This window comes from Nicotiana sylvestris, chromosome 7 (assembly GCF_000393655.2).
Source record: "Nicotiana sylvestris chromosome 7, ASM39365v2, whole genome shotgun sequence".
Classification (NCBI taxonomy): domain Eukaryota; kingdom Viridiplantae; phylum Streptophyta; class Magnoliopsida; order Solanales; family Solanaceae; genus Nicotiana; species Nicotiana sylvestris.
The window spans coordinates 169,317,222-169,330,828 of NC_091063.1; the positions used below are offsets into that span (position 1 = coordinate 169,317,222).

At 36.2% G+C, this 13,607-nt stretch overlaps 2 protein-coding genes across 3 annotated transcripts; both read right to left on the minus strand.

Moving 5' to 3' along the window:
- Nucleotides 1–2,712: 2,712 nt before the first annotated feature.
- Nucleotides 2,713–5,800, minus strand: LOC104236521 (protein PSK SIMULATOR 1-like). 2 transcript variants are annotated; one of them, XM_009790458.2, is made up of 2 exons: nt 5,668–5,800; nt 2,713–4,729 (listed from the first exon to the last, which is right to left on the minus strand). In XM_009790458.2, exon 2 carries the CDS (start codon nt 4,674–4,676, stop codon nt 2,931–2,933), a length of 1,746 nt encoding a protein of 581 aa, XP_009788760.1. In that variant the 5' UTR covers nt 4,677–4,729; nt 5,668–5,800; the 3' UTR covers nt 2,713–2,930. The 2 variants fall into 2 exon arrangements, with proteins under 2 accessions (XP_009788760.1, XP_009788761.1); XM_009790459.2 differs by having other exon boundaries at nt 2,713–4,726; nt 5,668–5,754.
- Nucleotides 5,801–11,959: 6,159 nt separating this feature from the next.
- On the minus strand, nt 11,960–12,691 carry LOC138874118 (uncharacterized). The gene has a single exon (XM_070152620.1). The coding sequence runs from the start codon at nt 12,689–12,691 to the stop codon at nt 11,960–11,962; it is 732 nt and encodes a 243-aa protein (XP_070008721.1).
- Nucleotides 12,692–13,607: the final 916 nt, after the last annotated feature.

Here is a 13,607-nt window from a genome sequence, read left to right on the forward strand (position 1 = left end):
AGAGTAATATTCAGTTCCATAGTGAAATTAAAGCCAAGATATTTACGGATGCCTTCCTTTGGGTGATCACGTTTTGCACATTGTTTTTAGGTAATTGCAAATTGGTCGTGCTAGTGTCACTCCAAAACTGTGCGGATTATATAAGAGTAGGTAGCCTTTAGCGAAATCGCCTACCTACTCTTAGGAGGGTACGTGTGCAGGGATACTTGTAATGGTGTGGGGTTATTTGAGTAAATTGTAGTAATAGGCCCGTAACAGTCAAAAAATATTTTGTGAAGTCAAGGGAGTTTGAACCCAAGAACCTCTCACATCAAACTTGAAGCTATCAACCACTAGACTATTGAAATGTTTTGATGCAAGTGGTGTCACTTTTAATGGTTTTATCTTGTATTTATGTTTTACTTATTATTTATATATATATATATATATATATATATAAATAGTAAAAAAAATCGACAAAGCGGATTCTCGTGACACCGCTTGGGTTCATGTAAATCCGCCCCTGTGCACAAGTAGAAGCTAGCTTTGCACTTCGGTGACCATAAATACTAAGTCATGTGGGTCGCACAGTGAATCTCAAAAATTGACCGATGAATCATAGTAATGGGGCACGTGGAACTTAGTTCGAATGGGAGACATGTGGATCGTAGTGATGGACTACAAAGAATTTAGTTTTAGGGGAAGATTATTGGTTGTGCAAGAAAAATTCCACATTGCTCGTTGAAAAGATTAGAAGCTACCTATAAGGAAAAAAAAAACTCACAAGTTACTCAAGTGGGGCAAGCTAGGGCTGGTGGATGCGCGTGGATATGTGGGGCGGGTGGACGCGGGTGAAAATACTATGCGGGGCGAGGCGAGGCAAAATTTTGTGGGTTTATATAAAATCCGCATCACACTCACACCGCACCGCGTCGCTTACCATCCCTACTGAAGGCAAACCGGAAACAGATGGCAAAATATTTGTTTTCTTCAAAGCACTAATCTATGCCTGAGCTTACTGCTCAACATACATACCAATGTTTCTCTTTTTCCTCTAGTACACTTGGTTGTTACTAATTTCGTTTGTGTGAGTTTGTTCATATTGTCGATCTCAAGTTCGATTAAAGAAGAAGGGTTGCGATAAATTGACAACCTATCATAAAACTAGTCAAGTTATGATCAACTCTCACAACATAGAATACGTCAGGATGTGCTCTCCTAGGCACATATCATATTTTATTTGATTGGAACGGGTTTAGATATAGTGTTAGCTAACGAGAATTCATTTTGTCGCCCCAACTTATTTGGATTTAAGACGTAATTATAATATACACTTTGTAACAGAGAAGAGACATTTGAACTCTAAATTATTAGATTTTGTATGAGCATCTAATCTTCATTTTTTCATTTTTTCATTTTTAGCTTCAATAGTTTGCATTTATTTTGCTGGAATCATTGAGCCATTGGGATATCCTTTTTCTTTTCTTAATACTCTTTTGGCAGTCAGCACCACACCTCCTCTCAACTAAAGTTCAAAACTCACCAAACACAAGGTTATCATTTCCCAATTAACTAAAATTAAAAAAAAATGCACTACACATCATGGCCCAATACACACTGTTGATCAAGAAATTTAAAGAAAATAATACATACCAATCTATACTAAGAAATAAAGCCCCAACAGCCTGGAAAAATGCTTTGTTGTCCAACTTTGTCTTCCTTTTTGCCCTTAAAATGTTTTCTTTCTATTTCTTTGAGCAATTGGCAAGAAAGAAAGTACATACATTTTTTAACTTCCACATGAGTAGGCATCTAAAATTTTCGGGGCAAGTGCACATATAACCATTTTCAGATATGCTATTTAGAAATTAGCCGGCACTTATTTTGTTTTGAAATTTTAAACTAAAAATTTTAACTTCCCGAAAAATTAAAATTCAGGATGCATTGGCTAATTCCTAAATAGCAACCCTTTAGAGTGGCTACCTGGTGTCATTTCTACCCCACAAAAAAAAATCCAAGTCCTTCCCAACATTCGTCAAAATACTTTTAGAAGTTACTTGTATTATGATTTTGATGATGTTCAGATTTTCCCATAATTAGTCATCTAGTCCTCTATTAGTACCTGAATATCAAAAGAAACTTCACCCCATAGGAAACAAACACCAGAACTATGACATTCTAAGCAATAACATAAACAGTCTAGTTCTAAGCTAAAACTTAAGCATCTGGTAACTTGTAAGCAATAACATGCAGATGCCGTTGACTCAGTGTGTCAATACTCAATACAGTATTAAGCCTATACTGCGAGAGGGTTAATACTGTATTGATACACATTCAGTGGTGGAGCCAAGATTTTCACAAAGGGGGTCAAAATATAAAGATGTAAACCCACGAAAAAATCAAGGAGTGTCAATATGTAATATATTTACATTTTAAAAAAAGGGCAGCGTGATGCGCAAAGCACCTTGTATTCACGCAGGATACGGGAAGGGCCGCACCCCAAGGGGTGTGACGTAGACAGCCAACCCTAAAGCAATAGTTAGTAGACAGTCAACCATAACACAAGCATTAGTGGCTACTTCCACGGCTTGAACCCTTAATCTTTAGGACACACAGAGACAACTTTACCTAGCGACACAATGTATATTCCAACAAAGGGGTGTATCGACATCCCTTGAATACATGTGGCTCCGCCACTGTACACATTCACTTACACAAAGTGGCTAAACTTCATTCGTTTGTCAACTAACAAAGTTCAGGGTATATAAAATCAATAGAACAGCAGAAGTCTTATGCCAACACGAGGGAATGAACAGTTAGTGTTATCAGAGGGTACCTTAAGCAACAGGAAGAAAGAACTAAAGAAACAAAGAATATACAAACCTCACTACAAACTCAATCAAGCAACAACAAACTCATGATAAGTGATTCTGTTTCGTCATTTATGTGTATTAATCATGATACAAGTGGTATGCATTCGGATTATTATCCTTGTGGAGAAAATACTCACTGCTAGCTCTACCGCAAGATGTCTCCATTAACGGTTTTGCACTAATTTCTCTACCAAATCTTGATAGGTAATTCAGACCCATGAGAAGTTCTACAACCGCCGCTTCAGTTCTTGCTTGGTTTGCAAAGTAAAGGGTCTGCACAAGAAGCACATTAGCCCCATAAACCAGTCGTTGTTTCTCAAAGTTTCGTTCAGAATGCCACCTTATCGTGTTATGAGCAAGTGGCGACAACCATTCTAATATCCTTCCCAATGCCAAACTCCAATCCGCTGCAAGCGCAGCATCATAAACGGATGAAGTCAATGATTTGGCGAATACCCTTAACCTACTCCTCAGAGAGTTTTTGACGCTAGCGGGCAGCATATTGTATAGGTCATCTCTTGCGTCAAGACCGATCAAGTGTGGTGCTGAGGATAATTTCTCTATAAGTATGATGATATTTGCATACTTGAGTGTCAAAGCAGCATAGCCCAGAGAATCTTGAGGAGCAATTATCAGCTTACGCTTGAAATTGAATAGAGAAGTTTTTGCAAAAATTATGCCATTGGAGGAAGCGGGAACAGGATTCGTGTCTTCAAACTTGTCGTTATCTTTTTGGAAACTGTCATCTGACTTTGAAAGATCGCTGATAGAAGGCATGCAACTCTCAAGTATTACAGGTGACTCAGTGCCACTGTTTATGCATCCTTTAAAAGGTCCAACATTCGCGAATCGCCTGGATCTCAGTTGTGATGGCTTTCCACAAAACACAGATGATTGCCGAGCAAGAGATTTTCTATTAGTTGATCTATCTTTATTTCCACTTAGCCCAAGGCTTGAAAATGACCTGCCTAAGGAACCTAAATAGGATTCCGATGTGTTATTTTCAGACGGATAAACAGACGACAGAGTAAGCACAGATATGGACCGGCTGCGATCAAGAAAACCATTATCAATGACCTCAAAATGGTTGCTACCTCCGGCAACTCCTGTTTGATTTGTCCCAAATAGGTACTTAACCCTCATGATTATAGTAAAAATAGATCGAAGCAAAAGCCGGACAGTATAGTCATAAGTTCTAACCCAAGGAGACATTTCTCTTAGATTCTTCACTTCCTCTCTTTGCCATATAACCTTTTGCCTAAACTCAAGCAATTTCATCTGACCTGAACTAGCACCGGTCTGCATCCGCCTCAACGTTTGCTCAAGCTCGGTAAGAACTTCAAGCTCCTGATACAATTGAGTCGTGGCCGCAACAAATCTCTCCATTTTCTTAACCTTCCTGTCCATTTTCTTCAGCCTATATCGCCATGCACACCCATTGAGTTCAATTTCAACTGGATCTTCAAAAATTCGTTCAAGATTGTGATAAACTGGATCATCACATCTCTTACCAAGCGTAGCCACTGATTTCGACAGACATCCCAAATTGTCAATTATCTCAGCAATAGCAAGATCCATAAGATATTCATCATCTTCAGCAACAAGCTTCTGAATACCAAGTGAACATGAGATTTCTTCTCTTAACTTGTCGATTCGCCTGTCACTTAAACATTGCCACAAGTTAACCACCTTAGACATCAAACCTGCAATTTCAAATGCCAGAATTCCTATCACATGCTTCCTCTCAGTCTCTGAAGCCGAGCTCTTTCGCGAAGTTCTCCACAAATTAAACAACGATTCTGTCACCGTTTCAACTCCCATCATTCCCCAGTACAAATACAGAACTAGATTATAATCTCAAGAAATTCATCTACCTGCTGAAAAAAGATGAAAGAACATTAACCACCACGACAATGACCAGACAAATAATTTGAAGAACACCGCTTAAACCCCAAGTATGTGTATTCGCTACGATTATTTGACTAATAAATTTCATTTTATTAATCTAAAGGGGGAAATATACACTCTTTATTTTAAGAAAAACTCACAACTTTAGCAATTTATATTCAGGAAAAAAGGAAAAGAAGAACAACAAATATTCCTTTCTTTCTGATTTTCTATCAGTATTAAAACAACAAGTTTCCAACTAATAGTTGAAATCCTTATTTCTTTCTCTTTATTGATCTAAAAAATGTTTGAAACCCTTAAAGATGCAATTTTTATTAATGGAAATAACTTAAGCCAAATAAAAACTACTCTCACCAACACAATTTCCACCAATTATTTCTACAAAACTCAAATCACATTGAACAAAGCACAAGGCTTTGCCTGTTTTGGGTCATCCACTTCCATTCAAGTTTTAAAGAAATTAAAAGAAAAAAAAAATAAAATTAACAGAAATAAATCTAACTCACTAAACATTGTTTCATAAGCTCAAAACCTCAAGAAAACAAATACAGAACCCAACAATTGACAAAACACACCCAAGAAAATCCAAAAGATATCATAAATAGTATCTTTAGATTTAAAAAGGGGCTCTTTAGATTTTCTTTACAAAGAAACAAACATAAAAACCATCAAAATTTGCTTTTTGAAAATCAAGATTCACTTTGAGCTATCTCTTCAAACACTAAATGAATAAATAAATGAATTCTTTGTGACAAACTGAAGATTAACTATAGTCCCAAGAAATAAAGATTCCATTTTTAGCCGTTTTCAGAAAATGAACAGCCAAAAAAAAAAACAAAAAAAACAAATCTTTATAATGCAGCTAAAAAAGCAACAAAAATTCATAATAAGGAAAGTTGAAACTCACCCTTTAATTGGAAAATGAGAATGAGCTGAAAACTCTGAAGGAACATTGATTCTTTGAGAGAGAGAATGAGAGAGAAACAAAGGTGTGGGGTGAAGGTTTATAACATACGCACTACCAGCGCAAAATAGGAAGGACCGTAACGGAAAAAGAGAGAGACGTAGAGTAGTGCTACTTTACACTTAAGAGTAGGGCAGTATAGACTAATAAAAGGATAGAGGCTAAAGTGCGCCGTAAGAACCGAGGTAATATAATTTGGATTATCTGAGTTTTATGCTTTTTGATTATTCACTTTTACGGGATGCCGCTGTAATTTTCTTGTTTGGCTGTCTTTCGGGGAAATTTCATTGAGCATATCCTCGTGGGCTGGTTTTTGGTAATATTTAAGGGCTCGTCTAGCAAGAGGGATAAAAGATAATTAATTACGGGATTAAATTTGATGTGAATTTATTTTATATTGGTTGGGATTAAATAGTGATATAACTGTAATCGATACTGAGTTAAAACAAAATTCAGGAAACTGTTAGAAGAATAAAGAAATATATCAAATAGTAAAGAATCAGAAATATTCCGAGTCCACAATTTTCTTGTGCGTCCTTAAGGAATTTTAACCCCCTCACACGTTGCCAAGGTAATGGATTAAATCCTCCCAGGATAAAACGGAATAAACCTTCCTGCAACAGTGGCAATACAAACTGCAGGATACCAACGAACTCAAAGAACGGAGCAAAATCACACTTACGAATTTGAGAGAGAGAGACTGCGAATTAGGATGCAGTATTCAGAAAGAAAGAAGTTGTAGAGTCTTTTTCGTATCTGGAAGATGCAGCCTTGCCTCATAATTTATAGGCAAATATCAGAAGAGGTGTCTGGAAAGGTGCCTTTTCAGAAAATACGCGGCTTGCCGCGGTTCTACCGCGGCCAGAGAGCTTCTCTGAATCTGACTGTTGCGATTCTACCGCGGTCGCGGCAGAACCGCGGCCAGTGAGGCCTTCTGAACCTGACTGCCGCGATTCTACCGCGGTCGGGGCAGAACCGCGGCCAGTGAGGCCCTCTGAACGTTCAGCAGTGATTTGGCATTTAATTAATTATTAAATAAATTTTGTCCAAAAATAATCTTATCGATCGATCATTTGACAAATAAATCCAAAGCCGAAGCCGAAGCCGAAGCCGAAGCCGAAGCCGAAGCCGAAGCCGAGCCGAGCGAGCGACGACGGCGCGAGGGTTCATTCTCTTCAACTCCTTTTAAGAGCTTTAAGAAGTGAATCTATATATAAGCACATAAATGTGATTGTTCCTCACCAATGAGGGACAAAGTGCAAGACAAAATTTCACTTTTTCAAATTTTCATTTTCCCTCCATTTTATTTCCCTCCATTTCCAATTCACACTTCTTCTCCTTTAAAGCCCAATGGCTTAAAGTCCAACAATAACTAGTTTCATTATTAATTATCTCGGGATAGTAGTGCTTTTTATCCATATGAAATAATAGAATAATTAATCCCAGGATAACTAATCATCAATCATGGGATAACTTGTTTCCCAACCAAACGAAATAATCGTTGGAGTGTGATGGGTGTTAAGTATTTTTTTTTATCGTTAATCAGAAGTATTGAGCTCGGCTTCGAAAATAAAGTCATTTTTTGTCGAAAGTACTTTACCCTGAAGTATGACTTCACGATTTCCAAAGTGGACACTGAACATCGGGCGAGAAAGAAAAATATAAGTTAATGAACTAAATAAAAAATTTAGTAGTAGTAGCATTATTCTTATATTCTTTATTCTTGGATTTCTATTACTACTTAGATGTTGCCTTTGTTTTAATTTTTATATTATCTTAATGATATTATTGCTTCTTTGAATTTTTCGTTATGGAATTTTATTCACTATTCTATTGTGATTATGCATTTTTTTTTCGAATCGATGGTCTATTGAAAACAACCTCTCTACTTGCACAGGATACGGGCAAAGTTATGTACATATTATCCTTCATATCCTACTTATAAGATTAAACTGGCTATATTAGTGTTGTTGTTGTTGAACTGAATAAAAATCTATGGGCTATTTGACAACAAATATTTCTTTGTAATTTCAGAGATATGATATGCCTAACAATGTTCATTTTTTTAATTTTTTTTTTGTTTGATTGTGATGATATGCTTAGTTGGCTGTTTTAGTAATGTGTCTCTTCAAGTTCACATTGAGATTAGTTATGTTTTATATAATAGTCTATCTATCTATATATATATATAATCCTGGGAATAAAAATATTGATGTAGCACCTCCCATTAATGAGTATTGGCATTTATCTTTTTTTCTGTATTTTTGCCTTTATCAAATTTTTTCCATTTATGTTCTCTATTATGTATATATTAAAAAAGATCAAGAGTCTTGTTCTTCCAAGAAGAGTGAAACGCTTGCAACCAATTAATACATATAACGGTTACATAGATCAGTGAATTGGGGCTAATTAATACGCCACTTTTTCTCATTAAAACTAATCTTACACCCATTTTTTTCAGGTTCATTGGCTGAAATGGAGAAGATGTGGAGCCTTTTTTTCAATCTTCTAGCAAATTAAGATTGTATGTGATGTATTTCCTATATCTTTTTATTACTGTAAGAAAAGACTTAAGTCGTCAGTAGATTTTAGTTCTTCAGATGAAATCTTCTTTTGTATTTTTGTATTCAACTTAATTAAGTTGTGTCAGCATTATATTTGTATAACTTGTTGGTATTTTATTTGTACTAAGGGTTTATAATATGTTCATCATTATGGACGCATTCGTCGTGATCTTAAAGTAAGTTCGAGCCTTAGTTAAATCCATTACAAGTTTCTTTTTTTGTTACATATGCTTTATACTAAAAGAAGTTTGTAACTTTGTCACTTTGAAAACACTACATTTGGAGGAGAGTTGGATTAGTACTTGGGCTATTTGATAGAAACATTCTCCATTTGATCCGTTAGTCAAAGCCAATATAATGTCATAGTCTTCTTCAGTTACTCAAAATGTTAGCACGTCTTCCCCTTTCATATACCAATAAACAAAAATACCAATCTATTTCTAGATAGAAGAAATAGAGGGCAATTCGTCGAAGCCAATACGATTGAGGAATCGATTTCATGCAAGAATTCTATTCGATTCATTATTTTTTATTTTTATTTTTATTTTTAAGTGAATTGAACTTCTTTGCTGTATTCTTTTACATTATACCGTTTTGTCTTCTTTTTGTTCTTTTTTGATAATTTGAATAAATTTTCTTGACACTGATAATTTTTCTGAAATAAATTGGTAGAGAGAAATAAGCAAAAAAGGAAAATGTAAAAGACGAGAAAAAGGTGTAGTTTCACCTATATAGATTATTAAAAAATTTATAATATTAAAATCGATTACAACTTGAAATCTAATACATTCAAACTAAAATATTTCTCTATTTGGGTATTATCAGAAGATTAATTAAGTTTTGTAACCGCGCGAAGCACAGATAAATTCACTAGTTACGTTATAAAACTTGATCAAACATATGAAGATCATGTGTCTATTAGGAAGACATCAAGATATGTCTTGTCCTAAATCATTGATTTATCCAACACAAATTCGTAATAATCTATTTAATTAATTAGACATGACTTGTCCACTTTCATTTAAACAATAGAATAATAGTTTTACGTGTTTATATATTGTTGATGACTTTTTTACATATTTCATATCACAAGAAAAAACCTACATTCGACTGAATAGAATAGACATATTTTAGTAAACAAGAAGGTACTGCCTATTGACTAATAAACTTCAGATTTTAGTCAAATCAATAACTTTAAGTTGATGAAGCATGTTTAAAGATCTTTTTTATGGTAATTCACAATATTATTAATCACCAAAGAATCAAATTACATCTTATAGTGGCCAGGTCGGCCTATACACAACTTTATCTTGTACTCCTATCCTCAACAGACTATTTTATCTTGTCTCTACATAGTTGCTCTTATACCCCTATAGAAATTTGTGCTGCAGAACTTCTCTAAGCTTGCCTACAGCCTCTATATTACAAGTATATGTTATCTCTCTAATGATGCTCTTACTATCTCAATGTATCTTATCAAATATTCTATGGTTTCTTTCAGTCCATATACTGTACAAAGTTTCAGTTAGAACCATTCGCAAAAGCAGCCCTTCAACAGATTTATTCTTTGCTTTCTCCAAAAACCAAAATATTAATTGATCCCACGTCTTTATTTGCATCCGGATATGTAACCAGTTGAAAATTTCTGCCCATAATCCAGTGGTGATAGTATATTCGCAGAATAGATGTGCATGAGTCTCTGGATGAATTCCACAAAAAACACATGTTGGATCCACATTGATGTTCCACTTGATCGGCCTGTCAGTTGTCAGCATTCTTTCTTGTATGATCAGCCACATGAAGAACATTGCTTTATGTCTAGCTAGGTTCTTGAATATGATTGTTTTCCACTCGACTTTAGCTAATGATCCAAGCTGTTGCAAGTACAATTGTTTGATCTTACTGCATTTGCCTTTATCTCCCTGCATTTGTGGGTTTGGACCAAGCAACAGTCATGATCTTTTGAACCATCCTACTCGCTTGGTTAGGCACTTTGATATTAGCTAAAGGGTGCCCTTTTATATAAAACACATGAACCCATTTGGTCCATAATCTGTCTGCCTTTGTTGCTAAGTCCCATTGCAATTTGAGAATGGCTGCTTTGTTCCAGCTTTTGAGGTTTAGGATGTTTAGCCCTCCAACACTCTTGGGTTGACAGACTTTCTCCCAAGATATTAATACATGCTTGGTAATGACATTAGTTCCTGACCACATGAAGCTTCTACAATATGCTTCAATGAGCTTGATCACCTTGGAGGGTATCAGGAATATTTGAGACCAGTAAGATGGTACTCCAAAAGGTACAGTTCTAATAAGTTGAACTCTATCAGCATATGACAACTTTCTTGCAGTCCAGGATGATATTTTAGCTACTATTTTGTCAATCAGTGGTTGCCATTGTGTCACCTTCATCTTTTTGGTAGTAAGAGGGACCCCCAAGTACTTAAATGGTAGTTCACCTTGTACATACCTCAGCTGTTGGAGTATAAGTTCTTGATCTACATTGCACACTCCACCAAAGTAGACTGAACTCTTGTTCAGATTAGCTTTTAGCCCAGATGCTGTGGAGAAGTGATCAAAGCACTGCTTCAGCATTGCCACAGATTGTTTATCACCCCTAGCAAACAATAATAGATCATCCGCAAAACTCAAATGAGTAATGCCTAGTTTCTTGCACTTTGGATGAAAGTGGAATTGCTTTTTATTCTTCAGATCAGTGAGCAATCTACTTAGATATTCCATTGCTAAAGCAAACAAAAATGGGGACATTGGATCACCCTGTCTGAGGCCTTTAGCAGCAGGAAAAAGCTCAGTTAGCTCCCCATTTATCACAACAGAATAACTCACACTATGAATACAAGATGACACCCACTGATTGAATTTATGAGGAAACCCCAGACCCTCCATGACTTGTATCACATAACTCCATTCTACACTGTCATAAGCTTTTTGCAAATCTACCTTGATCATACATCTAGGTGATATATGTTTTCTTGAGTAAGACTTAATCAGTTCATGTGCTAAAATGATATTATCAGCTCCTTTTCTTTCAGGAATGAAACCAGCCTGAGCTCCATTAATCAAGTAACCCATTACTTTCTGCAATCTTAATGCTAAGATTTTGGAGATGATCTTATACAACACAGAACAACAGGATATTGGTCTGTAGTCCTTGATGGTAGTAGGGTTGGTGATCTTAGGCAATAAGGTAACTGTAGTACAGTTAATGGCCTTAGCCATCATACATGTAGCAAAAGAACGCCACTACTGCTTCATATACATCATCCTTAATAACCTCCCATGCTTTCTTGAAGAAGACAGCATTATATCCATCAATGCCAAGAGCTTTGTCATTATCAATAGCATGCACACATTCATTTACTTCTTGCTTGAATATATCTTTGACCAGTTCCACTACCTGTTGATGCATCAGTTGAGGTCCTTTTTTCAGAATTTGCATGTTAACAGCAGGCAGAGTTGTAGCTGCAGTTCCCATAAGGGCCCTATAGAAATCAACTATCTCCCTCTTGTTACTCTTAGGGTCTGTCAAAATCTCACCATTCAGTGTTGTTAGAGTAGTAATATTTTTCCTGCTTGCTGTCTTTCATCATTGCAAAGAAGTATTTATTGTTTCCATCCTCAACATTAATCCAGTAAGCTCTAGATTTCTGTTATAGTATCTTCTCTTCAATGCTTGACCATTTTTCTAGTCGAAATTTGGCCTCCTTCTCCATCATCCTTAGCTGGTCTGAGTAATCTCTATTCATTTCTTGCTGGCATTCAGTCAGGTCCCTTCTTGCTTGATCCATCTTCTCTGTTATATTCTTGAAGATTCTGTTATTTAAGTTCTTGAATACAGGCTTCATTGCTTCCAAGCTGGACCAGATAGTAGCTAGCTTACAAGACTGATTCTCTCCTTGCCATCCTTCACTAACAATACTCTGAAAATCTTCATGCACAGCCCAAGCATTCAGAAATTTGAATGGCACTCTTATGTTATTGTTTCTCCTCTGAAATTTTAGTGTGAGTGGTGAGTGATCTGAGATAAATGGATCCCCTAGTTCAACTGTTAAGTGATCAAAGTTCATCATCCGGTCATTATTCCCCAATGCTCTATCTATCCTGCTAATTACCTTGTCTTCTCCCATTTGCCCATTTGTCCATGTAAAGAATTCTCCTCTCCAAGGTATTTCAGACATTATTGTGTCTGAACAAAAGCTTGCAAAGTCTTGAACATATACTTGGGTTGGTGCAACCTTTGATACTCTATCTTGAGTAGAGATAATAGCATTAAAATCCCCCCACAGTAACCATGGTTGGTTAATGGTTTGTGAAAGGTTTTTAAGCTTTTGCCATATCTCCTTTCTCTTCTCTAAGCTATTATACCCATATACCACAGTCATAATACATCTGACAGTAGAGTTACTAATGATACAGTGTATAAATTGGGCATCAGCTTGAATCCCATCCGCTTGCCATATATTTTTGTCCACTAATAGCCATATTCTTTCATTAACTGCATGGTCATAATTATGTACTAAGTCCCAATTTTTTTGCAATCTTGGGGGCAATAACAGAAGCCGTATGTTGTTTGCTTCTAGTCTCCACTAAACCAGCTAAAGAAATATGATTATCTTTGAAGTGTTTAGCCAACTCCTTCTGTTTATATCTTTGGTTTGCCCCCCTTACATTCCACATGAGAACTGTCATTTGGAAGGATCTGTTGTACTACCTCTATCTGGTGGTTGCCTATCCCCTTGACCTTCTGATAGCACCCCAAATGTGTTCTGTGTGACCATTGAAAAATAGATACCACCTACAGTTTTTCTGGGAGTTGAAACACTATTATTGTCTCTAGATACACTATTATTATGTCTTTTAGCCAGTGTCATGCCCTGTGTATTATCCACTGATTTTCCAGCCATTATAGTAGGGACTACAGTTTGCACTTTAGGAGGTATTGTTTCAGCACTATTAGGCTTAGGAGCATCATTTGATTCAATTAACTCTTGAGGCTTACTTGTATTCGGTTGCATACTTCCTTTGCTTCTCCAATCCTTTGCTGGCTGATGAGCTTTGCCATACACTTTCTGAATCTTATGAGGCTTCCCTTGAACTTCCTCATTGCATTTGCATGCATACCCCAGTTGTTGACAATCTGAGCAAAATTCAGGTTGCCATTCAAACCGCACCACTTGATTGTACATCTTTCCAGAGGTATCCTGTATTGTGACTCCAATTGGTAATGGCTTAGTGATGTTCACTTCAATCAGCATCCTAGCGAATGAAATTCTTGATTGATTAGTTGTACATTCATCA

Bases quoted from the DNA above. Each gene is read 5' to 3' on its own strand.
- LOC104236521 (XM_009790458.2), bottom strand. From the start codon at position 4,676: ATGATGGGAGTTGAAACGGTGACAGAATCGTTGTTTAATTTGTGGAGA.
- LOC138874118 (XM_070152620.1), bottom strand. From the start codon at position 12,691: ATGACTGTGGTATATGGGTATAATAGCTTAGAGAAGAGAAAGGAGATA.